The sequence below is a fragment of the Carassius carassius genome, chromosome 5 (assembly GCF_963082965.1).
Source record: "Carassius carassius chromosome 5, fCarCar2.1, whole genome shotgun sequence".
Lineage (NCBI taxonomy): Eukaryota > Metazoa > Chordata > Actinopteri > Cypriniformes > Cyprinidae > Carassius > Carassius carassius.
Window position 1 is genome coordinate 35,609,056 of NC_081759.1, and position 27,876 is coordinate 35,636,931.

General features: G+C 38.1%; 1 protein-coding gene across 5 annotated transcripts in view; it reads left to right on the forward strand.

Moving 5' to 3' along the window:
- The window catches only part of emid1 (EMI domain containing 1), a 66,019-nt gene extending 39,934 nt beyond the window's left edge, over positions 1-26,085 (forward strand). Inside the window, exons 4-16 of one of the 5 annotated variants that reach the window (XM_059550951.1) lie at positions 7,206-7,295; positions 7,752-7,813; positions 8,040-8,166; positions 10,926-10,970; positions 11,415-11,513; positions 15,430-15,531; positions 18,012-18,089; positions 19,046-19,098; positions 19,179-19,241; positions 19,326-19,370; positions 19,441-19,485; positions 22,799-22,889; positions 25,797-26,085. In XM_059550951.1, coding sequence (XP_059406934.1) covers positions 7,206-7,295; positions 7,752-7,813; positions 8,040-8,166; positions 10,926-10,970; positions 11,415-11,513; positions 15,430-15,531; positions 18,012-18,089; positions 19,046-19,098; positions 19,179-19,241; positions 19,326-19,370; positions 19,441-19,485; positions 22,799-22,889; positions 25,797-25,933 — 1,037 coding nt within the window. In that variant the 3' untranslated portion in view covers positions 25,934-26,085. Of the gene's footprint in view, positions 1-7,205; positions 7,296-7,751; positions 7,814-8,039; positions 8,167-10,925; positions 10,971-11,414; positions 11,514-15,429; positions 15,532-17,992; positions 18,090-19,045; positions 19,099-19,178; positions 19,242-19,325; positions 19,371-19,440; positions 19,486-22,505; positions 22,591-22,798; positions 22,890-25,796 lie in introns of all 5 variants that reach the window. The other 4 variants (XM_059550949.1, XM_059550948.1, XM_059550952.1 and 1 more) reach the window with 4 other exon arrangements.
- The last annotated feature ends 1,791 nt before the right edge of the window (positions 26,086-27,876 follow it).

Sequence of the window (27,876 nt, forward strand, 5' to 3'; positions counted from 1 at the left end):
AATTTATTTATATTTTTTCCGTCTATACAGAGAATAGAATCAATGGGGTCTATTGTTATGTTGGACCCTCATGAAGATGTGGGTTAATATCCATACTGATCAAGGTTGAATATGAATATCAGCAGTCAGTTTGACCTTGAGCAGTATGGGCTTTATTTTGAGTAGCTCAGAAACAATGTAGTCTGTGTGGAACAGAAAGAGAGAGACTGCTTCTTAAAACACAGAGACTGCTTTCTCAGCACGAGTAACTCCCTGTAGACTCGACATTCTATAGGACATTCAGAGAGCGAGCATGACTTAAAATTCTCCATCCCACACACACCCCCTCACACAGACATACACACCCACCTCACCTGCTTTCATCACTACCACCTGGTCTCTAATGAGCTTGTGGTGCTGAGGGCAGCAGTCTTCACTGACAGAGATGGATGGGGACATAATTATTTTTTTTTTGTCCTATTTTACAGATGTGTGTTCTTTTTCCTCTCTACTATACTCAGGTCTTAATCTGGTTAAATAAAGCCTCTGTTTAGTTTGAAGCCAGTTGGGCTCTAAACCCATAATAGTGCTGTAAACCCTTCAGATGTTTAGTCAACACAAGAAAGTGTTGTCTTTCTGAACAGACTTGGTTTGGATGTGGTCTTGTTTGAGATCGCCTATTGGATCTAGACTCTCAAAGCTGATTGTAGTTCAGTATTAGGAGTACTTGTGAACAGGAATAACATAATCATCATTTGCCATATTCATCTGTTTCTTACTGAATTTCCCTTGCAGTGCAGACAGTGGCGCTTGACTCTTTAAATATGAGACCGTAACCACCCAGAGGGAAATTTGAAAATGATAAAATAAAATGATAAAAAAAAAATTATCAAATTTAAGTGTATAATTAAAATAATTTTAAACATACTTTTTAATGTATTATTTAATAATGAATTCATTTTAAAATTTCTTTAAAAACTGAATTTTATTATTTTATAAGAACTCACAAACTTTTATTTGCAAAATGGTAAATTCTTGTTTTTGAGCACATTTTAGGACATTTTAGTAGATTGTTCCCCATTATTATTGGGGATTTGTTACCCCATTATTTTCATAGTTAGTAAATCACTGCTCTAGAGGATGAAATTTCTGTGCCATCCTGTGACTGTGTGCCTAGGTTTATTTTTATTTTCAGAGGGGAATTAAGGGCTGACCTTGGGCCATTAATAATTTCAGGGTTAAACAAGGAACAATATTCCTGTGATTTATAGTGGCCCACTGCATACCCATAATTCCCCAGGCACACTCCTATATTTCCTAAGCTGCTTGTGTAAAAGATCAGTAATGTCATCATCCTAATGCCCTTAACCTGTAGAGATTGATCTCTGATTGTCAACTCGCTTTCTGTCCAGTGTTTACAAAGGTAAAAACTGTATTACATTACATTGTTCATTTAGCTGACGCTTTTATGACCCAATTGTAAGTGACTTGCAATTGCTATATATGTCAGAGGTCACACGCCTCTGGAGCAAGTAGGGGTTAAGTGTCTTGCTTAGGGACACATTGGTGTCCAACAGTGGATTTGAACCCCAGTCTCTCACACCAAAGGCATGTGTCTCATCCACTGCACCATCAACACCCTATGTGACCTCCTGTATATGATTAGTGCAACATTTCATTAATGTGCAATGGACGGTTGGTCAAAATCAGTTAACCCACACTTAACTAAACACATCTGTAGTAGTCCCACACACTGCATCATAACTCAGGCCTCAAACACACACACAAACTCTAAGCGCTTCCTTCCACAAACTTCTCTAATTGTATATAAGCTGATAAACAGGAAAACCTCTCAGGATAAATACTCCCACACTTTATGCTGTTCCTGAAAGCAAAAAGAGACTCCACTGTCTTTTTTCAGTGCTTTCCTCTATGTGATATTTTAGTCAAATGAACTTGCTGATAACCCTGTCCAGCTTTTTCCCAAGCATCTCAATAGGAAGTGACCTCACAATGGTGTTAAGAGCACTCAACCCTTGAACTATACAGACACACACACACACACACACACATTCACATGCGCCTCTTCTGACCCCTCAGAGCTCAGAGAGAGTTCAATTTTATTACATGCTCTGATGTCACCATCCGCTCTGCTCCTTAAAGACTCAGGAGGAACGTGGTTATTAAAAACCTGCTGATAAAATCGACGTCTGCTCCCACCAGTATACATCCACACACACCCAGGGGTGAGAGGTCAATCTCACATACATTTGCAGGTTGATGTGACTCTTGGCACTTGTAAGGGGAAGTATATTAATAGTCCAAGAAGGGATATTACAAATCTGGGGGTGGTTGAGCTCTCAGCCCGGTGTTCTTGTGATGAATGTGAATGTGATATATTCAGCTCAAATATTTCCATTTAAATAGAGATATAGGAATTTGTTAAAGGAATAGTTCACACAATAATGAAAATTCGGTAACACTTTAGAATAGGTAACACCTATTAGTTGCTTATTAACATGCATATTACTAGAATATTAGCCATATATTAGTGCTAATTAAGAATATATTAATGCCTTATTCTACTTGACCTTATTCTACATCGCTAATCCTACCCAATACCTAAATCTAACAACTACCTTACTAACTACTAATAAGCAGCAAATTAAGAAAGTCGTAGAAATGTCGTCTTTAATAGTTAACAAGTGTTACCTATTCTAAAGTGTTACCAAAGATTCTCCCATCGTCTGCTCATTCCTGTGTCTTTCATGATCCAAGCACTAAAGAAGATATTTTGTGGACTATCATGCTGTTCTTTCCCATAAAACAAAAATAAACAGCAAGTTCTTAAGATGAGGAGCACACTTTATTTTAAGGTCCAATTCACGCCATTAACAAACCATTAACTACAACCTTTCCCCTTAATAAACTCCTAATTTGCTTCTTATTAATTATTAGTCAGGTAGCTGTTAAGTTTAGGTATTGGGTAGGACTAGGGATGTAGAATATGGTCACGTAAAATAAACACTTTATATGTACTAATACAGCCAATATGTAAACAATAGGCATGCTAATAAGCAAGTAGTTTGTAGTGAAAATGGCTCCCTATACTAAAGTGTTACCAAAAGGACCAAAAATCATAATACAGTAAATCAAAACTTCTGCCTTTTTTGTTATTTGTGGACAAATGTTTGACAGCCTCTGGTCCCTAACTGCATTTGTAGTACAACCCGAATTCCGGAAAAGTTGGGACGTTTTTTAAATTTTAATAAAATGAAAACTAAAGGAATTTCAAATCACATGAGCCAATATTTTATTCACAATAGAACATAGATAACGTAGCAAATGTTTAAACTGAGAAATTGTACACTTTTATCCACTTAATTAGCTCATTTAAAATTTAATGCCTGCTACAGGTCTCAAAAAAGTTGGCACGGGGGCAACAAATGGCTAAAAAAGCAAGCAGTTTTGAAAAGATTCAGCTGGGAGAACATCTAGTGATTAATTAAGTTAATTGATATCAGGTCTGTAACATGATTAGCTATAAAAGCTTTGTCTTAGAGAAGCAGAGTCTCTCAGAAGTAAAGATGGACAGAGGCTCTCCAATCTGTGAAAGACTGCGTAAAAAAATTGTGGAAAACTTTAAAAACAATGTCCCTCAATGTCAAATTGCAAAGGCTTTGCAAATCTCATCATCTACAGTGCATAACATCATCAAAAGATTCAGAGAAACTGGAGAAATCTCTGTGCGTAAGGGACAAGGCCGGAGACCTTTATTGGATGCCCGTGGTCTTCAGGCTCTCAGACGACACTGCATCACTCATCGGCATGATTGTGTCAATGACATTACTAAATGGGCCCAGGAATACTTTCAGAAACCACTGTCGGTAAACACAATCCGCCGTGCCATCAGCAGATGCCAACTAAAGCTCTATCATGCAAAAAGAAAGCCATATGTGAACATGGTCCAGAAGCGCCGTCGTGTCCTGTGGGCCAAGGCTCATTTAAAATGGACTATTTCAAAGTGGAATAGTGTTTTATGGTCAGACAAGTCCAAATTTGACATTCTTCGTTGGAAATCACGGACGTCGTGTCCTCCGGGCTAAAGAGGAGGGAGACCTTCCAGCATGTTATCAGCATTTAGTTCAAAAGCCAGCATCTCTGATGGTATGGGGGTGCATAAGTGCATACGGTATGGGCAGCTTGCATGTTTTGGAAGGCTCTGTGAATGCTGAAAGGTATATAAAGGTTTTAGAGCAACATATGCTTCCCTCCAAACAACGTCTATTTCAGGGAAGGCCTTGTTTATTTCAGCAGGACAATGCAAAACCACATACTGCAGCTATAACAACAGCATGGCTTCGTCGTAGAAGAGTCCGGGTGCTAACCTGGCCTGCCTGCAGTCCAGATCTTTCACCTATAGAGAACATTTGGCGCATCATTAAACGAAAAATACATCAAAGACAACCACGAACTCTTCAGCAGCTGGAAATCTATATAAGGCAAGAATGGGACCAAATTCCAACAGCAAAACTCCAGCAACTCATAGCCTCAATGCCCAGACGTCTTCAAACTGTTTTGAAAAGAAAAGGAGATGATACACCATGGTAAACATGCCCCGTCCCAACTATTTTGAGACCTGTAGCAGAAATTAAAATTGAAATGAGCTCATTTTGTGCATAAAATTGTAAACTTTCTCAGTTTAAACATTTGCTATGTTATCTATGTTCTATTGTGAATAAAATATTGGCTCATGTGATTTGAAAGTCTTTTAGTTTTCATTTTATTAAAATTTAAAAAACGTCCCAACTTTTTCGGAATTCGGGTTGTATATAAAAAAGCAGTATGGGCTTCCTTTGTCTTTTTTATTTTAGGGTGAACTATCCATCTAGTGCCATTGCTGGGAGATGGAAGGCTGTTCGCATTTGTGTGCGGTTAGCTTCGCTTTTTGAGTTGCTTTTGGAAAAAGACTCCATAGAGGTGGAAAGGTCTATATTTTAAAATCACAGGGACATTTGGAATAAAACACAACCATCAGTAAGAGCAATGCACTAGGGGAAATTTCCTTTCTGTCTTCTCCACACACACAAAAAGTAAATCAAAAGAGGTTCCTGAAGGGAACATTTATCCCAGGTTTTGTGGTTTAACTGCAAAACTCTTACCATTCCCTTTCCTCCGCTGGTGAAGTTTGTTTAACACAAAACATTGTGTCTTTCTCTTTGAATTCTGTTTTTATTTACCCTTATATTGTGGTATATTTCTTACATCTTGACTTATCCATACAATCTCATTACATTTTCACTCGAAAACGAGACTCCAAGACCATTATTACTTTAATAAGTCTGAGAACGAGGCAGGTGCCACTTCACTGGTTCTGGTCCTGTTACTGCTGTGGTTTATCTACGTCAGCGCGGCTAAGCAGACTTCCTGTCCCTAGCCAGTAATGAAGCTCTGAACTGGGTCAGTTGTTTATGTCTAGAGCACCTGAGCTAGCCACAGACGTTTGCTGAAGTAACCTGAAACAGGTCAGTCCAGAGAGTATTAAAACTTCTCACTACCTTGGAAAAAAGAGATAATAGAAGAGAAAGAGAGAGGAGTTGAGGGAAAGTGAACTGAGGTCCATTTAAACAGCACAAGGAAACCATTGTTTTTAAATGTAAGCCTCTATCTTCTCTTGTCTGCCAAAAGTAACCTCTTCCTCCTCAAGATCACTATGAAGATGGAAGAAAAAATGTGATAAAATGATTTAATGTAAGCCAAAATTAAACATATAATACCCAAAAGTGCGTTTCTCTTGTGAAAAGCGTATCCAGGTTACTCCCTCCACATTTGTATCTTATTCAACCCTTCTCATCATGCTAGGGTTCTGTGGGCTTACCTGTCAGAGAGGCCCCTCTGTGCCTTTCCTGTCTATGCAGATATGAAGCAGCATTATAAGTGTTTTTCAGAGCGTAACTATCCCAATACAGAGCAAAAGCCAGGAGTTAAATATATACTGCTGCTTGGCTTCAAAATTTGATCTGAACAGAGAGATTCTGAAAAAAGAAATGCCTGGTTTCTAACAAAGTGCACATAGTTTGATGGTGGACAGTTGTATGTTGGGATATTGCATGATTAGTCATAATGATTTTCATTCTTAAAGTGGCCTCAAAATACAATATTTGCATTTGCATTGAATTTCATTGAATAGATAAATAGAGTTCTGTCTTAGTTATGTATGGTTATGAATAGATAGTTGTGTCTACAACAACAACAACTAAAAAATGTTACCCCCAAGTTCTGTTTTCTACCCATTTTTCTACCTAAGTTCACACAGTCCTAGCAAAGTAACCACAGGTGTTGATCATCAAATTACCTGTGGAAGTGCTAGACTAACGTTAACCAGAACATGTCCACATATGTTTTTGTTTTCCTTTTGAACAGTATATGTATTGATTAACTGTAGAATTGGAATATATGTATTATTGCTTTTATAGTACTTTTCAAAAATGTAGGGGTTGTATAGAATTTCTCACATCTTAAAAAAAGTCTTTTATGTGACCCTGGACCACAAAACCAGTCTTAAGTTGCTGGGGTATATTTTTAGCAATAGCCAGAAAAAAAAAAAATTGTAGGTCAAAATTATTGATTTTTCTTCTACGCCAAAATCATTCGGATATTAAATAATGATCATATTCTATGAAGAAAAAAATTCCTAGCATAAACATATCAAAATTTAAATTTTTATTAGTAATATGCATTGATAAGATCCTCATTTGGACGACTTTAAAGGCGATTTTCTCAGTATTTAGATGTTTTAGGCATCCTCAGATTCCAGATTTTCAAATAGTTGCATCTCAGCCAAATATTTTCCGATCCTAACAAACCATACATCAATGGAAAGCTTATTTATGCAGCTTTCAGATGATGTATAAATCTCAATTGCGAAAAATTTACACTTAAGACCAGGGTCACATATGTTTACCAAGGCCACATTTGTTGAAGGTAATTTATTTTTTATTATTTGAACATTTATGGCTATTTTCAGTGTTGAAAATATTTCATGCACGATAGTCTGAAATATTTTTATGGGACCTGTGATTCCCCCCCCCCCCCTCCCCCGAATTGTTTGATGAATAGAACAGCATTTACTTGATTTTTTTTTTCCAATTTAACCCCAACATTTTAACAGTGATAATCATTTATTTTTTCATATTTTTATTCGTACATTAATCTCTTGTGTGCAGGCTCATCGAGTAACCTGGTTGCCCAGGAGGCTGTAAGAAAACAGGCTATAATTCTGAAACATGCTTCTAAAACAGGAGAACATATCTCAAGTAAGAACCAAAACTCTAATCTAGATTTATCAATTTTAAATATGTTCCACTTAAGCGATGAAAAGGCCCTATAAAGACAAAAGCATCCATAAAACAGCGCTGAAGGAACTTGTCCATCTGGAACTGTTATAAATTGTACCCAAGGCCCTTTGTTGCAAGATTTAATGATGTAACTGGCTTGTAACAGTAAACAGCTTGTGTTGGCCATTTTGAGTTTGCATGCGCATTTCCTGGTTCTTTTAAACAGCACCTTTTCAGACTGATTCCTGATTAGCTTTTCAGCATGAACATTTCATTTATTCCTTATTAAGGTGCTCAGAGATCCATACCACAGAAAACTTTGTAAACAACAACACTATATTTAAAAAGAACTCACCTTGGAAAGAACACTGTGAACGCTTTTATTGATCTAATTATGACTTGTCTTTTTCTTTGTCCTCTGCCTATATCTCTCAGACTGTCTGAATTGCAGTCGTATCACCACCCTCACAGATCGTGTGAGCTCTCTGGAGGCCAAGGTAAAGTCACATCTTTCACTTTGAGCTTCTTTCATGAAGAAATTCACTAAAAATGAATTGCATCCATTAATAGCTTTGTTTATCTGTACCTCTGTGTTTTATGATGCTCTGTCCTCATCACTCCAGTACTATTTAATCACTCAAACAATCCCCATGTAACACAGTTTAATCAATTACCCTTTGTGCCTTCTCTGTCTCTCTACCTTCCTGTTGCTCTTTCTCCCAGGTTCAGCTTCTTACCGCTCCTGCCTCCACCTCTCATCAACAGACGCAGTTAAAAAATGAACCTGACTCCTCCTTGCTGATGGGGGCTACACCTGCCAAAGGTTCTCCTGGGGCTCAGGGTCCTGCAGGCATGTTAATCACTTTGTGTTACAGAATAAAGAGCAGTTTTAGTAGTGGTGTTTGTCCTGTACTGTTGATTTAAATTGCCCCGAAGATTGATGTTCATGGTACAAAAGGCCACTGTTCCTGTCCATAGGTGTCAAAGTCAGTGGTTCAAAGCCATGCATTTGGCCTCAGCTAAAATCACATCATTTTGTGGGGTGTTCATAATAGCAGTTTTGCACCGGATCCATATGGAGAACATTTTATTAGCCAATAAAGCATGTGGAGATAATCCCATTCCCTATAACAATCATGATAATCCCAGAACCCACCCACATTTTTATTTATCTCCCACTACAGTTGTTGGGGATTTCACTTTGGAGAGATTAGAGTAGATTTAAGTTGTGTGTGTTTGTTGGACGATGTGAGCACTGACGGTTGTGGGTGTTTTTTGGGTGATTGCCATGGTGCATGTGGCTTTGAATTGCACCAATTCATTGCCAGTTGCCATAGAGATGTAGAACTGAGACATTAAAGAGGCTTGTGGGGATTTGAAGGGGCTAATTGTATAGTAAAAACTGTAGGACTGCACTTGACACTGTGTCACAGATGTCATTTCCACCAGCCAAACTATAACCGCAGACTTTTTAAGCAGCCTTTGTTCTGGAAATATTTCCCTATTCAGTTTCTCTAAGTGTTTCAAAATAAAAAATAAGAAGATAAGAACTTCAAAATAGGATAAGATCCTTCCTTAAATATAAATCATATATACGTCAAAGTCACATTTTTGGAAAATGTTGACTTTGTATTTTTACACTCACACACAGAGTAATTAAAAACCTGTAATCTAAAAGTAAAAGGCTTATAATTCAATACAATTAGAATAGAAAAACAAATAGCAGCAAAAATGTGTAGTGCCTCATGGAAGTGAGCTGTCACTGCTGTGCACTTTTTTTTGGTTTTCTAGTTTCCACATGAACCCTTCTCTGATTGGTGGATCTTTCTTTAGGATCATTCATAGTGTAGTTCCCATTTGAGGCCTCTAATTTCTCCATCTAAAGGCATCAAATCATACTAACTTTGTGAAAATGATGAATCATCTCTCATCGTCAGTTTGTGTGTGTCAGCACATCCTTTTTAATGGTTAATACAGAGTCCTTAATTCCCCTTACCCACGTCACAGGTATCCCTCGCTGTCAATGCTCAATCCTATCATCACTTGAAGTGTGGAAGAGATTAAAAGGCGGGTCCAGAAATTTCAGAAATGACTAACCAGACTGTTAAGTAAAATCCTGAGTGCCCTCACTCATCCAGTGGCCCTCCTCCCTGTGCTGACTTGGCAGAACTATTTAACAAATCATTGCAATTCAGTTCCTTCCACACAGAACACTGAATAGATCTGCTGCCCAGAGGTTCTCCACCTCAGTGCAAAATCAATCCTCTATCCATTCGAAATACCAAATCCATGGAGGGTTGTGGTGGAAGGATGAGGCACAAATTAGACTTGGGGATTATTTCCATGTGCTTGTTACACAGATGGAGAACGTGAAAGCGAATCTGGTGCTTTCGTGGGAGGAACGAGCATTTATGTGGAGCTCTTAAACTATGTGTGATGCTTTGCAGGGCTCACTATAATGCACGGTTATTGTTATAATCTGATTGAAATAGAAAAAGTGGATGCAAATTAGACATATACAGCTATTCGAAAATGCAGTACATTGCTATTGATATCTACAGCATTTCAAAATACTTAGTGAATAGTTTTAGGTACCTTATTATCCAAATTGATTCCATTTTTAAAATGCACAGTAGTTTTTTTTCATCAACATGTAAATGCTTGCATCTACGCTGCAGAACAGGATGACTGAAATGCAAGTTCACTCTCTGACAGTAGGTGACATTTAATGGAAATTTTTCAAAAAAAATTACTGTTTTTCAAACAGTCATTCAACAATCCCTGCCTGTTTTCCCACTGATTTGTTCCTGGCTCTTAGCTCGTCCAGCTTGTTTTCAAGTGAGCAGACATTGGCAAGCAGGATGCTTGGTGCAGAGCGTTAGTTTGATCAAGACATTAGCTGAGCATGAACCCGTACCCCAAAAACTCTTCTACGGCTCAGTCGGGAGTCCGGGGAAGCTGAATGTTATTCTGTGTTGGACTTTTTCCATGTCGAATAAGGTTTGTCTATCATAAGATATACCAAATGAGAAAGGCAAGAAGACTGTTCAAATTACAGTCTCCTTTTTCTCCTTGTCTGGTTGCTGATATAGATCTAAACTACAAAGTCTTTGTGGCCCTCTTCAGGTAATTCACAAAGGGGGCTATTTTTTGTAACACAACAGGGTTGTTGAATTTGCGTTACTCATTCACAATATTCCTGCAACATAAACTGTGTGGATGTGTTTATGGCCAAATGCTTGGTGGGAGAGAAACATGAGATTTTATTTTATCATAAAGTCTTTCAGGGGGAGAATAACATGAGTGACTGTGTAAATATATCAATGTATCAGTTCATAAATTATTCCTTCAGGGAATCCTCTCTCTGCAGTGATGTCACAGTTGATGATCTCACATGATGAGCTCAGTGTTATTTAGACTGTGTCTGCCAACAGGCACTCCACTGATCCACTGATTTTTATCGGGCTGTGGGACGGTTCCAATGGCAGGCCTGGAAGATACTTGATGGAAGATTTGACTTTTTTTACAGACTAGTGTAGAGAGTGCTTTAAGATCTGGAGAATCCTGATACTTCCTGTACAGTGGTAAATTTGTGTGTGTTTGTCCCAGGTCCACAGGGCGAGAGAGGCCAGGATGGCTTACCCGGTAAAGACGGTAAGTTGGTTCATGTCTTTTCACCATTCATTGCAATCTAAAATACACACATTCACACTTCTGCACTCTTACAGTAGAGGTCTGCTGTCCAACCTTGGTTCATTCTTACAGTTTGTAAGGAGAAGAACCTTTCTAAAAGCAGCAGGTTTCCCATGATCGCTGCATGCATAAAACAAGAAATGATAAAGATTAGCCCAAAGAAGAGAATTCACCATTTAATCACTCTAAACTAATTTCCAAACTCGAATGACTTTCGAGTTTTACTGCCAAAATATCTCTTTAAACAGTTAAAATATGTAAAAAAAATCTTATTTTGTGTTCTGCAGAAGTATGATTTGAAAGGAAATGAGGGTGAATAAATCATGGCAAAATTTACATTCTGACTCTGAGAGGGAAAAAGAAGAGCACTAATTTGTACATTACATATGTTCTCTGTCTCTGCAGGTAAACCAGGGTTTCGAGGTCTGCCAGGACCCAAAGGTGATGCGGGCAGCAGAGGTCCATCTGGGGCTCCAGGGTCTAAAGGAACAGCTGGTCCTCCAGGTACTTTGAACAAATCATGCCCACCACACTATCACAAGATTCTGAGCTCTAAATCACTCTGTGACTGAAGACAAGCGTCGTGCCAGACTAGCTATGTCCTCTTAACACATCTCATGTTGCTGTTTAATGTCTAGAGGACTTAAAGGACTAATTCACCCAAAAAGTTTAATTTGCTGAGAATTCACTCAACTTGGGGCCTTCAAGCTATAGATGAGTGTTTCCTCATCAAAACATATTTAGAGCACTTTAGCAATGCATCACTTGCTCACCAATGGATCTTCTGCAGTGAATGGGTGCCGTTAGAATGAGAGTTCAAACAGCTGATGAAAAACATGACAATCCACATGACTCCAGTTCATCAATTAACATCCTGTGAAGTGAAAAGCTGCATGTTTATAAGAAACAAAACCACGATTAAAATGACAAAAACATAATTTAAACCAACTTCAAACTGTTGTTTCCAGCGAACATGTGAGTCCACTATCCATTAAATTGCATTATCCAGTGGAAAAGTCATCTGAATCAGGAAATAATTATGCGCAGATTAAACACTAATAATAAGTATGTCCAAAACTGTTGTAAACAAATTATGTCAGTGGATTTTGATGTGAGAGGTAGAAATGGGAAGAACTTTTTCACTGGAGGAAGCGTTACTATCAACTACCAGCTGGTATTTTTGCTAGAAGTGATGGTTTAAAGTGAAAATGCCTTAAAGATGTATTTGTTAATTATAAAAATGCAGCTTTTCACTTCACAAGACATTAATTGATGGACTGGAGTCAAATGGATTACTTGTGGATTATAGTGATGTTTTCATCAGCTGTTTAGACTCTCATTCTGACGGCACCCATTCACTGCAAAGGATGTAAGTGATGTAATGCTAAATTTTTCCCAATATGTTTCGATGAAGAAACAAACTCATCTACATCTAGGATGGCCTGAGGGTGGGTACATTTTCTGCAAATTGTACCTTTTGGGTGAACTATTAATTTTTTGCTTTCATCTTTGTCTTTGACTCCCAAAAGTTGTCTTCATACATCAGTTTACATTAATGTATCCAATAACAACAGAGCACTGTTTTCTTGTGGAGTGCTGACCTGTGACTTTCAAGAATGTGGTTTCTCACCATGCTGACTTTTCTGCCGTAAGAGACAGTATATGGAGACGTTGCCGAGTCAGCATTGAGCTCCAAGCCCTCTTGCCAAAATATTTGCGTTTGGACCACACTATAAAAATCCTTTTTTGTTCACAGCATGTACTACTGTGCTGGGGTTTGCCTAAAACACACACACATTGACTAACATACGTATCACTTACCCCCAGGCTCAAAGATAGTATAGAATTTAGTTATAATATATGAAACATGGCCACAGGTATGAAGGGTCTTTTACCAGAGACATGACTGACTGACAGGGGCTTCAAATGACCTTAGGTCTTTACCCAGGCTCCTCAGCCATATGAATCCAATCTAAGTTGAACATGAAATATGTATACAATACTTGCTTCTTATTTCTTCCATATGTTTGCCATTGTATTGTTTTCCTTGGATATGCCTTTTTCTTTACGCCCTCATGTCATGCACGATGAACTGTATCTGATTGCTGTATTCTCTCAAGATAGGTATGTTTACATAAAGCAAAGTAGATCTATAGGAAAACAACGTCATGGTATATGTGTAGCTGACATGACACAATTTGGAATTGTTGACGTCATAGATTGTTAAAGCTGTACTTCATCTAAAGCTTTTTGATATTCCTAATATAATTATTCTATATGAAATTTTATGACTTTATATTAACTGAGGGATTGCATAGACATTTGTATGTTTAATTATTTGTACTTTCAAAATTGTATTTATCACACTGCGGGACTATTAAAATGAGCTAGTTAAAGGTGCTCTAAGGGATGCCGGGAGTCGTAACTTCTTGTTGACGTTCAAATTGTTGTCAAACAAAATGGAGGCTAGCTAGACCCTCCCTCCTCCTCGTCCATGCACTAACCCCCCAAACCCCACCCCCAAATCTTTCTTGTCGGTTATTGGCTGGAACAGTTTGTTATGTTTTGTGGTGCGGGTGAGCCCAGTTTGTTTTTCTTGTTGTTTGTGGAGCCTGTGGTGTCTAGAGAGACCCCGTTTTTTTACAGTGTGTTCAGGGGACAAGCAGCTAGCGGATAGTGAGGAGATGTTTGCTGGATGTGACAAAAAATGTTTTGGCCTAAAAAATGTGTGACATCACTTAGAACACCTTTAAGCTAAAAAGTGATTCTAAAAATGATGAAAAAATAATTAAATAATATAAATCAAATAAATGACATAAATTGTACATTCATCTAGATTTAACCTAAGGGAATTGAGGGAATGGGAGCAATCCCAACAGAGCAATATTATTGGTGGTACAATGGTACATTGCCAGTATGAGAAAGATAATTACTGAATACCATATTCATAGACATTCATTGAATTGTATATATATGAAAGAGCAAAATGCATTTATTTTATTTTTTTATGCATAAACATTACAATGCCATGCTTATTTTTAAGTGAAGGATGGTATAGGCAAATTCAGTGATCAGATTCTTTTGTGTCTGAGTCAGCAGAAAACCGGTCCACACACTTCCTGTCAAAGGGAAACAGGACATCCTCTTTACAATGATGCTCTTACAGACACACAATGATCTGTTATTCACTCAATAATCATTCCATAAAGCTGCAGACTCCACATGACTTGTGCTGTGAATGAATTTTGTCCACTGGTAAGGCTGTTTATTTACTCATGGTAAATAGGCTGTTGGCATTGTTTCAGTGACCAGTTCTCTGCAGGTATTATGCAAATCAAGCAGCAGAAATCATAAAAAGTCTAATTTATGTAGAAAGGAGGTATGTTTGTCTTATGGAATAGCACTACTTCAGTACATTTAGCATCTGTTTAAGCTGTATTGTGGATGGTTAGTGAATAATAAGAAACAGGTTTTACCTTGCAAGTGTGACACAGCTGTTTACTGAATTTATCGCTCACAAAATGAAAATTGGTAACTCATATTAAAGGAATTTTATCCTACTTCTCATTTAAACTCTTTTCTAAATAACTTTTATAAACACTTTGTCAAACACCAGGAGAGACTGATGAGAAATTGGGTGATAAGTACCGAGGGATGTCAGAGGAGAGGAAAAAGAAAAGAAGGGACAGGAACAGAGGAAAAAACAAAGACAGGCAGATGAAACTCTTGTTCTGTTTGTTTTACAATCACACTCCCACACCAGCTATGACGTAGCTTTTCTTTCCTTCATTTTGTTCCCGCTTAATCAAAACTAACAGGCAACAGGGAACCAGGGATCTTATGTAGATGCATGTTCACACACACACACACACACACACAGACAGAGAGCTGTATGAATCAGCGCAGTCACTGGCCAGCCTTTAATTTATTACACACCAGAGTCGCTAATATGCTCCGGCATTTAGCAGTGTTTATTTGAGTTTTCCCAGCTCTCCCTGTTAGTCCAGCACATGGCCATTATGAACCCCCTCGTTAATTAAAGCCCACACACACTGTAACACACAAATACACACCACTCCCCCGCCCCTCTTTTTAACCTGTTTCCTAGAACAGCCATGCATCGAAACCAAATACCTCATTGCACCTCAATCTGCACTCTCTTCTACTTCCTCTCCTTTTCTTTAGGATGTTAAACATCCCGTAACTTCCTTGGAATCCTTTTATCATATACTGTAGCTGCTCAACATAGTGTGCAAAAAAACACTCTATACGTTCTCCTGTTTCCTGTTAGCTTTCTGTTGAATAGGACAAGAGTGCCTTATAATTGACTACTCAGGGGAAAAATAGCTTGAAAGGTAGCACTTTGTGTTTTTTTTTTTAGTTGAGCTTTCTCATACTTTTTTTTTTGCTTTCTCCTCAGGTCCTCAGGGACCACCGGGCCTCCCAGGAGAGAGGGGCCTCCCTGGGCCACCCGGCCCTCCAGGGCCCCCTGGACCACCAGCCCCTGTACCTGAACAAGATGGTATGATTACTAATCATTTAGGGAGCTTAAATTATAATGTACAATCATCCAGTCATTATCACAAAATAAAAACCAGAACCCAGGGTGATTAAGTCTTGTATCACCCTAAAGGGGTTTATTTAGCTATAATGACTGACTGATTGTGCTTTTCTATACTTCCTACACCATTGTTCTGGGCTCAGAAAAATGCCAGTTTTATTTATTTTTAAAGAAATTAATACTTTTATGCGGCAAGAATGCATTAAATTAACATTAAATTAACAAGTGGCCATAAACCCATTTATAATATTACAAAAAATGTAGTTCTCTTCATCAAAGAGTCCTGAAAAATGTATCTCAGTTGTTTTCTACATTGATTTTTTGACCAAATAAATGCAGCTTTATTGAGCATAAGAGACTTCTTACAGCCATGAAAAAATAGTTTGAACAGTATACAAACGTTTGAGTTTGGTAGGATTGTTTTATTTATTTTTTTGGCTGCTTATCAAATAACAAAACAAATAGTCATGAAACGTTGCTTTAAATTGGAATTATTTTGTTATGTAAGAAGTAACAGACCATGGTGCATGTGAAAGAAGAAATGTAGGAAATCATTTCCCTGCAAAGGCAGTCAGTTATAGAGTTTTGTGATTTGTTTGTCATTATACAACAATATTTGACCACAGAATGCCACAACTGACCAATCAGAATCAAGTATCCTGGAGAGCTGTTACATTTGCTCGCTTTGCTGTTTTTGGACCCTGTTCTCACTTGCTCTCTCTGTCTGTCTGGCTTCAGGAACTGTGTGTGCTGCACTCTCCCATGTGGTTCTTCAGATTTTTCACACCTTTAGAATCGAGTTGTGAGGGAAATTGCTGTAGTGCAGAACCAGATGGATGCATGTGGACACACACACACACACACACACACACACACACACACACACGTTGTAGTCAGTTGCTTTTAATATGGAATAAGTTCAGCTGTGAATGCAGGCCAGTTCTGCAAGTCTATACCTCATTAGTAGCCAGTCATGGGACGGTCAGTTCAAATTCATCTACATTTTACACTGATACTTCCTGATTATGCAATGGGAAGCTTCAAATGAGTCCCAAATGAATGTGAATAGAAAAAGAGGAATGGATTAAGGAATTAGTCTAACTTAGGGGTATCTCTTCTCTCATTCCCCCTTTTTTTCTTTCCCGCCGTTGATTAAAATGGCAGGTTTCAGGAGGTAGCGCAGGCTAGACTCAATAGTCACATGCTGGGAAAAAGGCCTGTCTGTCTGCTGCTGATGTCGCTCAACCATTTCCAGATGTGCACAGCCAAAACAGCAGGGTAGAGCAGGAGAAGTGTGTGTATGTGTGCTGTTGAGACTTACACTCAGTTAAACTATAAGCACGAGGGAGTGTTTTAGAATAGAAGCAATAATATTTTAGTGTGTGTGTCGTCACTCTCGAAGAGGACTGGCCCGTGTAGAGGACTGACTCTTCACCTCAGCTCAGTTTTATATCTGCTCTCTGTTGAAGGGGACACAGGCCAGACCGCATAAAGTTAGAGAATTATAAGTTTAGGGGCCTTAGAACTTTATAACTCAGTTAAGGCTGTAATTCCCATGATTCTACCTTCAAAGAAATCATGAAAATTAAAGGGTCTGCAAGGGGCTTCCATAGACAAACATTGTATTTATTGGAGTTTCCTGTCTGGGTCTGAGCTCAGGGATGCCCTGCAGCCACTGAGACTACAGCAGCAAACTCACCTGCTGGGAAGAGACAGACGGACAGACAGACAGAGAGGGAGATGGGAATCTGCCATTGTAATTTCATAGGCTGAATCAGTACTTAGCCTTTCCTCTGTGAGAACATTGCCAGCAGTTACAAAACATCTATTATGTCTACTGTGAGTAGAGTAGAAACATTTCAGAGTAGTTTAATAGCATGATTGTGATATATACTACATACAGTATTTCCAAAGCACCAATGCACATGACAAAAGCAGTGACAAAAAATAACAGAAAATGTATTAATACAAAAATAAGGTGATAGTAAAATATATCAACAAACAGGAATTCAGCAGTAAAAAAAGAAACACAATTTTTTGGCATTTTTCTATAATATGTTTTTATTGGTTGATTTTATAAATGTATAAAATATATGCTTTGATTTTCAGGGTTTGGGGCAGAGGGGTAACAAAGGGGAAAATTACAGACCACACAAGAGAGGGACAAAGAAAACCATTAGGCTGCGATACAAAAGAAAACCGCTGGCTTGTATTTTTGTATTTTAATTCACTTTTCGTGACAGAAAATAAAAAGCCAGCACATCAAAATGCCACAACCACTGTAATACTTTATGGTGCGCTAATATTTTACAACCTGCTACAAATGACATCACTGGTTATTCTTGTTTAAACAGCACCGTCTACAGGCAAGTAGCCGTAATGACACTTTGCTTAAGATCATGGACATCAAATTTTTTTTTTCGTTACAGGCCTGAAAAAAGACAGTCTGCTTCACAACAACTTCCCTGACCTCCGAGTGACCCCTTCAAACGGACCCCCAGGTCCACCTGGACCCACCGGTCAGTGAATAGGAATTATTTTCTTGTTTGTTTTTATGTTTATTTGCTAGCTTTTTACAGTATTTTTCACTTTTGGACATTTATACCATGGATAATTACTCATTTTAAACTAAGCTTTTGAAAGCCTGATTTGAAAACAAAGAATAAAAATCTGATGAATTTATGCCACATACTAACTGAAAATTCAGTTGGATTTATATTAAATCAGCATAGTATGAACAGAACCTTTGTGAATCTGCCTTAATTTCATTGTGTTTTGCAAACTCATTGTTGCATAACATAAAAACATGCTACGTTCCACACACTGAAAATGGGATATTGAAACTTCACACAGCAAAAATACCACTAAACTCAAAGTTGCCTCATTATTTGTAGCCTGTCTTAAATTACTTTGCAGTGCTATTATTACAATGGATTTTACTCTAGATAAAATATGACTCGGTGTTGGATGTGAAATATGGAATTTGTGTGTGATGAGATTTTAATGTTTTATTCTGTCTTTGGACACAAACCAAGTCTCCTTTTTCTTCTTTGAAAAGATTTTTTTTTTTTTAACTGCCATCTCTTTAATGCAGAAAAGCTTTCTAAAAGCTTTAGCACAAGCAACCATCTTTAACATGAGTAACACTATTTGCATGTCATTTCAGCAGGTATTAAAACAATGAGCCATTCTCTGATATGTTTTCCTTTAGCAGCATCCATCAGGTAAATTTAAACTGAGATAGGATATTTGAATTGTATGAACTTGTTTCAACAGGTTAACAAATGAAAGTAAGCCTGAAACAGTTTGATTTGGTCCAAATGGACAGTTTTAATCAATATTCTATCATTATTCTATCATTATCACTGGACATCATAATGTTTTCCATATGTTGTTTCGAGCCGCAACATGAAACAGTCAGTGCAATGCCATAACGTCAGATCATGAAGGGTTTATTCAGATGTGTCTTTTGCAGGTCCTCCAGGACCGTTAGGACCCAGTGGACCACCGGGCCCTATGGGACAAACTGTAAGTTAAAGACTATTCCTTATGTGAGTATGTGAATATGTACGTGTACTAATCACATCATCTTTTACTCATGCACTCAGGGAAAGCCAGGAGCTCCTGGTTTGCAAGGCCCTGTGGGACCAAAAGGCGAACGAGGAGAAAGAGTGAGTGCACAAGCATAAAGCTACCCAGAGTGCAACACTGCCTTAACTTACTGTGCAGTTCTTACCCTTAATTTACTTCCACAGGGACCTCTTGGATATCCAGGAGAGAGAGGGTTCAAAGGAGAGCCAGTAAGTCTTCTGAAGCCGTACAGTAACTTTGTATAAGAAATAGATCATTACTGACACTTTTTCTTCTTAGGGAGCACCAGGACTTAAAGGAGAGCCAGGGGAGAAAGGTCTTCCGGTAAGACAAGCCCATCAGGGGTCCTGTTAGTTGCACACTCACTCCCTTTGCAGGAGAGCGCATGGGAGAGAAATGATCAGTCCCTGAGCGCGCGAGTGCAGGGATAATGTCATTCACTGTTTAAATGCATTGATTTTAATGCAGCAACAATCTCTTTCCTTATACCTGCTTATCGTTGTTCTAGATCGAATTGAACGTAAGAGATTTGCCATGACGAATTTGTTGTTCTTGGTTTTAGGTTTTCATTGCTCATCCTGCCATCCATCTGTGTTTTAACATCAACAGTCACGTTAAATCTATCAGTGAAGTTTTCAACTTGATAAATAGGTGCAGACTGATTTTCATGTTTTCAGTTTGTGAAAAATTTAAGCCGACTTAAAGAACGAATGAAAACTCCACTGAAAGGATTTGCTCCACAAATGCTGTTCATTGCTTACTTACAGTACTCACTGTTAGCACATTATATGTCTTTGGTTTTGTGTGCACTGGTATTGTTTCCATATGTTTTTGAACAAGAGGTTGCCCTTTATGGCTGATCTGAGACCAGTTTTTGGCTTCTTACGGTCGAAAGGGGAGTTCTGAACTAGTCTCATGTTAGCCTACAAGGGCATAATCTATTCAGAATGTGCAGTGATGTTGTTAATGCTGTTGATTTCAATTGGTTGGTGGTTGGGGCTGTCTCTGAGTGTTTCCCCTGTCCTCTAAAGCTGATTCCTTTACTGTCTCCATGGCTGCCTTTCACAGCCACCAGTCTCTTAGCTACCAACTCTGGCATATACCCAACACACAGAGAAGTTAAATCTTTGCTTTGTCATGCTGTTACGACAAAGAGGAAATGTTGTACTATTGATATAACCTCTGTGTGTACACCATTGTAAATTGATTAATATGGGTAGCCCAGCAACCAAACCGCTGGGTCAAAACTGCAGGGGGGCAACTCTTTGCATTGTGTGTGTTGTGTAAATGCTACATTTTATCATTTGCAAGGATTTGGTGTGTGGATGGATGTGTGGATGGATACAGCTATCCCTCAGTATCCCACAGTGCATTGCTGCATGATCCCATCTCATTGCGGTGCTTGTGATCTTTCTTTTGCCTCCTCAACTTACATCTAACCATTCAGTTTTGAGTTTCGTAGCGCTGAGCAATTACTAGTCAAACAAATGTTCTGCTTAATTGCATTACGTTATCATACTCGATCTTTTGTGAAAGGCTTTAAAAGCCTCTTAGTTCATAGCAAATTGATGTATGGTTTTCTGAATGCCCTGGCGAACCCAGAAGATTTGTGTTATTAATCATAAGACAGATAATTTCATTAAATCCTATAGGTGTAGCTTCTCTGCTGTTATGTAGACTCCTTAGAGATGTATATGTAACATGTATAAAGACCATACAATTATTTGAAGATTAATCTCTTCACAGCGCTCATACAATACCGTGGAGAAAGTTTCTGGACCATAGCCATACTTACATCTCTTAATGATTATGGTATTATTTGGAAGAAATATTATATATTGTTTGCCGTTTTATTTGGCTAGATGAACTACCTCCTGCTCTCACAGGCACTAACATTACTCTTTCCTGAGTTCATCAATAATGCCATTTTTCTAACGTGTGCTTGTGCTTGGGTCTGTGTTCTGTAGAATGTATGTTATGTGACAAGTTTCTTTACACTGTTCAAGAAATGCCTACTAAAGCCACATAACCAAATATTTCAGCAGATTTTTTTGTAAAAGGGCACAAAGGTTTTCCGTTAGGTTCTATTTCCGATTAGATTTTGATGTCCACACATACTGATTCTTTGTAGGGCTGGGTAGAAATATAGATTTTCCTATTAATATTTCAGTAATGTAATTAAGATAGAAGGTTGTCTGTCTGCTTTTCAACAATACTCAGCACCATGCCAAAAGCAGTCAGATAATTTGACCACTTAAGTATGATTAAAGAAGACATGACTTTTATGCGATGAAAAATGTACCGCATATCTCACAAACCAATTCTTTTTAATGAATCGCAAACATAAAACTCGATTAGTGTAGTCTTATTTACAGACAAATGACTAATTTGAGCCAGTTCTTTTCATAAATAGTTCAAAAAGACATGTTATTGAGAATTTCTTGACTGCAAATTGAGTGAAATTGTAAACCAAGAGAATCAGATTTGAACTGAACCGGGAAATCTTTATTGATACCCAACTAAAGTGCCATGAACTTAAAATCCCTGTTGACAAAAAACGCATATGCTGGTTAGATATGTTTTGAAGCATGGCAGCTGGTTTGAGCTGGTTTATGCTGGTCCTTAGTTGGTCGCAAGCTGGTTTAAGCCAGTTTAAACCAGCTCATGACCAAATAAGGACCAGCTGCCATGCTTCAAAACATACATAACTAGCATATGCTGTTTTTTTCAACAGGGATGATCAGAATTCATTAGGCATTTAACATGTGAAAATGATTAACTGGCTCTGTCTGGACACCAGTATCTGATAGACATGTCTTCAGTGTGAGCTAATTATGGTGGCTTTGGTATAAGAGCATCTTTTACCTTGAGATGAGCAGACTAAAGACTAAAGAAATGTATGCATAGTCAACTAAGTGCAAGTATTGTCCAGATGACTCTAACATATCTTTAGTTTGAAGGAAGCTGCTCACCTCTTGGTCTTTCAGTAACATAGTCTGAGTGTACTGGGAATGTTAAAAGCATGTTTAAATCTAAAATGATTGAACATTTGGTCTTGATTTGCTCTAAGGAGCCTTTGGCCTGGAGTCAGAAAAAAAATGCATGCTCTTTAGTCAAGACTTACAGCATGGCCATAGAAGAAAAGAATGAGAAAAGACAGGCAGAGCTAAATCTGATGTGTAGTTAACTTGAGTTCTGTAGTGAATGGAGCTGAGAACTTAACCTGCTAACTACGATAATGGATTGAGATTAATGTAATTGATTAACAGAATGACTAAGCATCTTGGCGGGCGCTTTTGTTTGGCTTGTTCCCAATACCTTGACGGCTGTATCTATCTCCACAGGGGGATGGGATACACCAAATCCGCGAGGCCCTGAAGATCTTAGCCGAGAGGGTTTTAATCCTCGAGACTATGATCGGTATCCATGGTGAGTAGGAGGCCAGAAGTAGATTTAGGTTCATTTTAAAGGACTTAGGACCAGGGTTCAGAGACTTCAGTGCATCTTTTACCCCACAACATCTTTGGAAAGCCAGTGAAGAGCAAAGTTTGGCGGAGGACAGGGGCCAAGTACTCAACCTGCCATCCACAAGCCCAGCCCCCCACCATGCTTGTCAAAAACTCTTGATCTTTGATAGGACTTTAATTTGAAGAAGTTCCAAGACTTGCAGGCTGACTTAGAGCTGCTGGCTCGCAGGGTGCAGCTGCTGGAGGCGATCATCTGGCCAGGTAATGCCCACATCCCTTCGTCTCGCGAGTCAATCTACTGCCATCTCCTGACAAGTTAGAAGATCAGCACACAGGAAGGATCAAATGAATCCAAAAAAAGACTCCATCCAGGGCCAGACTCCGGCAGTGTTTCCCAGTTACTACCTCTCATAAAGTTGATATGCAACTACTAGGTATTTAGTAGATGCTTTCCCATCCATAGTGACTTACAGTAGGCTACATTTATTATGGAGATAAAGCTGCTGCAACAACCTGGTTTCAGTGCCTCCCTCAAGCATGCAGTGTGATGATGGGAACCGCAGTAAATCACCCTAGTAATTCATGAATCACCCCTTCTGAAGTTTGAACCAACATCCCTTGAATTACGAGTTAAAATTTTACCCACTTCTTTCTGTGATTGGAGAGCCATCATTACCCACCGAAAACACAGCCATACCACAGGGCTCCAGACTCAGAAATCACTAGGTGGAAATTGGCCACTAAAAGACAGCACTTAAAGGGTTAGTTCACCCAGATAGCAAAATTATGTAATTAATAACTTACCCTCATGTTGATTCAAACCCGTAAGACCTCCGTTTATCTTTGGAACACAGTTTAAGATATTTTAGATTTAGTCTAAGAGCTCTCAGTCCCTCCATTGAAGCTGTGTGTACGGTATACTGTCCATGTCCAGAAAGGTAAGAAAAACATCATCAAAGTAGTCCATGTGACATCAGAGGGTCGGTTAGAATTTTTTGAAGCATCGAAAATAAATTTTGGTCCAAAAATAGCAAAAACGATGACTTTATTCAGCATTGTCTTCTCTTCCTTGTCTATTGTGTGAGAGAGTTCAAAACAAAGCAGTCTGGATATCCGGTTCGCGAATTAATCATTCAGTTCACCAAATCAAACTGAATCGTTTTAAATGGTTCGCATCTCTAATACGCATTAATCCACAAATGACTTAAGCTGTTAACTTTTTTAATGTGGCTGACACTCCCTCTGAGATCAAACAAACCAATATCCCGAAGTAATGCATGCACTCAAACAGTACACTGACTGAACTGCTGTGAAGAGAGAACTGAAGATGAACACCTAGCCGAGCCAGATAGTGAACAAAAGACTGACTCGTTCACGAGTCAAGAACCAGTTGCATCGGTTTTCGGATCACCAGTAGTTCTTTCGGACAGTTCGATTCAATAAACCGGTTGAAGAAAACGGTTCACCGGTTCTTTTGCGCTCAACGTAATGGCGTCATTTGCGATGATTGCCCTTGATTCAAGCCTTCGGTTTACCCGCGCTCATAACACTAGGACAGAATCAGTTCAGAATCAATCACCAAAAGAATCAGTTCGTTCAGGCGCTCTGTGTGTCAGTCTGCTTCACGCTGAATCACACATGCGCAGTATCATCAGCTCCTCGATTCTTCTTATCTGGCTCGGCTCGGTGTTCATCTTCAGTTCAGTCAGTGTACTGTTTGAGTGCATGCATTACTTCGGGATATTGGTTTGTTTGAACTCAGAGGGAGTGTCAGCCACATTAAAAAAGTTAACAGCTTAAGTCATTTGTGGATTAATGCATATTAGAGATGCGAACCGTTTAAAACAATTCAGTTCGATCTGGTAAACTGAATGATTAGTTCGCGAACCGGATATCCAGAATGCTTTGTTTTGAACTCTCTCTCACAACAGACACGGAAGAGAAGACAATGCTGAATAAAGTCATCGTTTTTGCTATTTTTGGACCAAAATGGATTTTCGATACTTAAAAAAATTCTAACCGACCCTCTGATGTCACATGGACTACTTTGATGATGTTTTTCTTACCTTTCTGGACATGGACAGTATACCGTACACACAGCTTCAATGGAGGGACTGAGAGCTCTCGGACTAAATCTAAAATATCTTAAACTGTGTTCCAAAGATAAACGGAGGTCTTACCGGTTTGAAATAACATGAGGGTAAGTTATTAATTACATAATTTTGCTATCTGGGTGAACTAACCCTTTAAGAGCCAAATTAATTCTTATTTGTCAGATTTTGGAATTGCTTGATAAAGACTCTTGCTCAGATGTTGTATAAACCAGGGAGTTCTAGTGATCCCGATTGTATTTGTGCCATATATTCATGCATTTTTTAAGAATATTTATTCCTGTTCAGGGAAAAATAAAATATAATATTGATTGTCTTACATTCCCATACAAAGTTTACCACACAGTTGATTCAAAGTTTTAAAAGGGCCTAATATTTTTTAAAAAAAACAATTTGTATCATTTTTCAATTCATATTAACAATAAGTATTTAGTTTTTATTTTTATTTTTTTTACAGTCGATTTTGCCTCACAGAAGGACTGTACGGTGCTAAAAAAATAATCAGGAATACTTTTAAAAATATATAAAATAAATAAAAAATTGAATATAATTTATTAATTTATACAACAGATCTCTATTTTGAGACTTTATCTATAACTACAATAATCTCTTATAATTTGCATATGAACAATCAGACATTAAATAGACTCGTTTAAGCCTCTGACATATTCCAAATCTGAAATATTCAAAAAAATATATATAATAATAATAATTCAAACCGCTAATAACAGCCGGTTTGTAAGAGTAATTTGTTCATGTTTTGGGCATCCATCCTCACATCAACGTAAATCTTTATGTAACTTTACATGCAGATCTTTTCATGACTATCACTAATAGTTCCTACCCTACATTTTTATTTATTTTTTGCAACAATTTTAGTCAGTCTGGGGCCCTGTTACCACCCTTCTTCATCTCAATATGGTAAAACAAGATCTCCATAATACCACCATATGCTACTTCTCTTAGAATGAACCGCATATCTGTGACTAGCCACTTAAAAGTATTTCGAGTAAGAGATTAGCACTTTAGCAGTCTTAACTCTCTCTTCCTTCAACAGAACCAGATCTAGGGTCAGGAGATGGCCTCTTTGGCACACCGTCTCCAGATGTCTACCGGATTAAGAGGGCAAGAATGTCATCTTTCCGAGTCAATTCTCCCTTAATCACTGCTGAGACCAGGGTTCGAGGGAAGTAGTCTGCATATTCCAAAGAGCGAAGCCATCGTTTCCATCTGAATTTCATCATCAGTAAATCAGCTGAACTGGCAACAACTAGGGTTGCAAAAAGGTGGAAATCTTCCAGTAAATTTCAGGCATATTCCAGAAATTTTGGAAACTTTCCATGATTTTTCCCACGGATTTTTGGAAATTAACCAGAAATGTTCCACTTCTTTGCAACCCTAGCAACAACTACACAAGTCCAACCGCTTTGGAATATTCCAGTTAGTCAAGAAGGGGGAGACACCTCAGGGAAAACCAAATGGTGCTGTATAAATTAACCACCTCTAATGGGACTCACAGGTTCCTAGCACCTCTCCTCTGGCAAGTTATATGTTGTGTCACTCTTTCGACATAACCAGATGAGTAGAATCAGTCTCAAAATCAATTTGTCAATTCGTTGTTTCACATGAAAAAGGAAGCGTTTTAAAATATGATATACAGAAACAGTATTGGTGCTTGTGTAATTGTTTAACAAAATTGTGGGCAAAGAAGGGTACAAAATGTGATGGAGATGAAGAACGTTTTTTTAGGAGAGCATCAAACCATATCATTAGTCTTTCCAGCTGCTGTTAGGAGCTCATAGTAACTTCAGCAAATGTACTGTATGACAAAATGCACATAACAATTCTGCTATTCAGCCAAACTCCACACTTTCCCCTGTGATAAAACTGATTTCATATTCTGTTCCTTGGATTAAATGCACTATGTAGATAGAGAATCACCTTGTTTTTGTTTTTTTAAGAGAAAGGACAACTGAAGGACATAAACATGTATAAACTTTAATAAACAGTTCTGTTGTAATAGGCTTTGGGCTTGGGTTCCCTCTGACTTTTTAAACTGACTAAACTTGTATCTAGATTTGAATTAGTGAAAACAATTTTTTTTAAATCTTTTTGTTAAAACATGCATTTGAGCATGATTTTAAGTGGTTCTGAATAAAATTTTAGGTATCTCCTCTAGTTCAGGACAACAATTATTAAGTAACCCTATAATAAATAAAATAAAAATGTGCAATTGTGTGAGCTAGAGGAGATAGAACAATAAACTACACAAAATCCAACTGCAGCACAAGGGGAAGCGGGAAAACTATTCATATAACTTGAATTCTGTTTTCATGTTTCATGCATGTCTTTTTATCACAGTTACATGCACAACAGAGGCATAGGTTTCCTTTCTCAATACCTTTCTATGTCTTTGTATTCCTATATAAATATTGTTGTATTAATTATTTATAGATGACTATTAGCAATTGATGTTTTCTCTACTCTGTATACCAATTCATGTAACGTCACCTGTATTTTTCCATTTCTAGCCTCTTGTGTGAATTTGTCTCGCCAGTGTGCAGAGTCTTACCAATTGATGTTAAAACGAAATAAACTGTTGTTTGTTTCTATTTTTAAGACAATCCATGTTTTTATCAGTACTCGTAAACCTGAATGTTTAATTTGTGATATTTTAATGAAGATTCTCTAGCCAAGAAACCTTAACTAAAATACTGACATATGCACATGACTCTCCTGGCCTGACAGTCTGCTAATGTGGATTTAATGATAGCATATCCGTGGAGAAGTTTCTTGGAACGTCCATGTCTCATCCACTGGAACAGTTTGGTTGCTGTTCAGAGTGTTTTTCCATTCTTTAAACTTTTATCATAAAAGCTGCCAACACCATAATAGAAACATATATACATTTTCCACACCACCTATAATCAGCAAGTCATGAAGTAGTAAATACACAGTAACAGTTCACCTTGAAGATCGATGCCTCGCTTAAAGTAATAGTTCACAAAAAAATTCAAATTTGCTAAAAGTGTACTCACCGTTAAGCTATCCAAGATACAGATGAATTTATTCTTCAGAACAGGTTTGGAGAAATTTAGCATTACGTCACTAGCTCATTGATGGAGTGAATGGGTGCT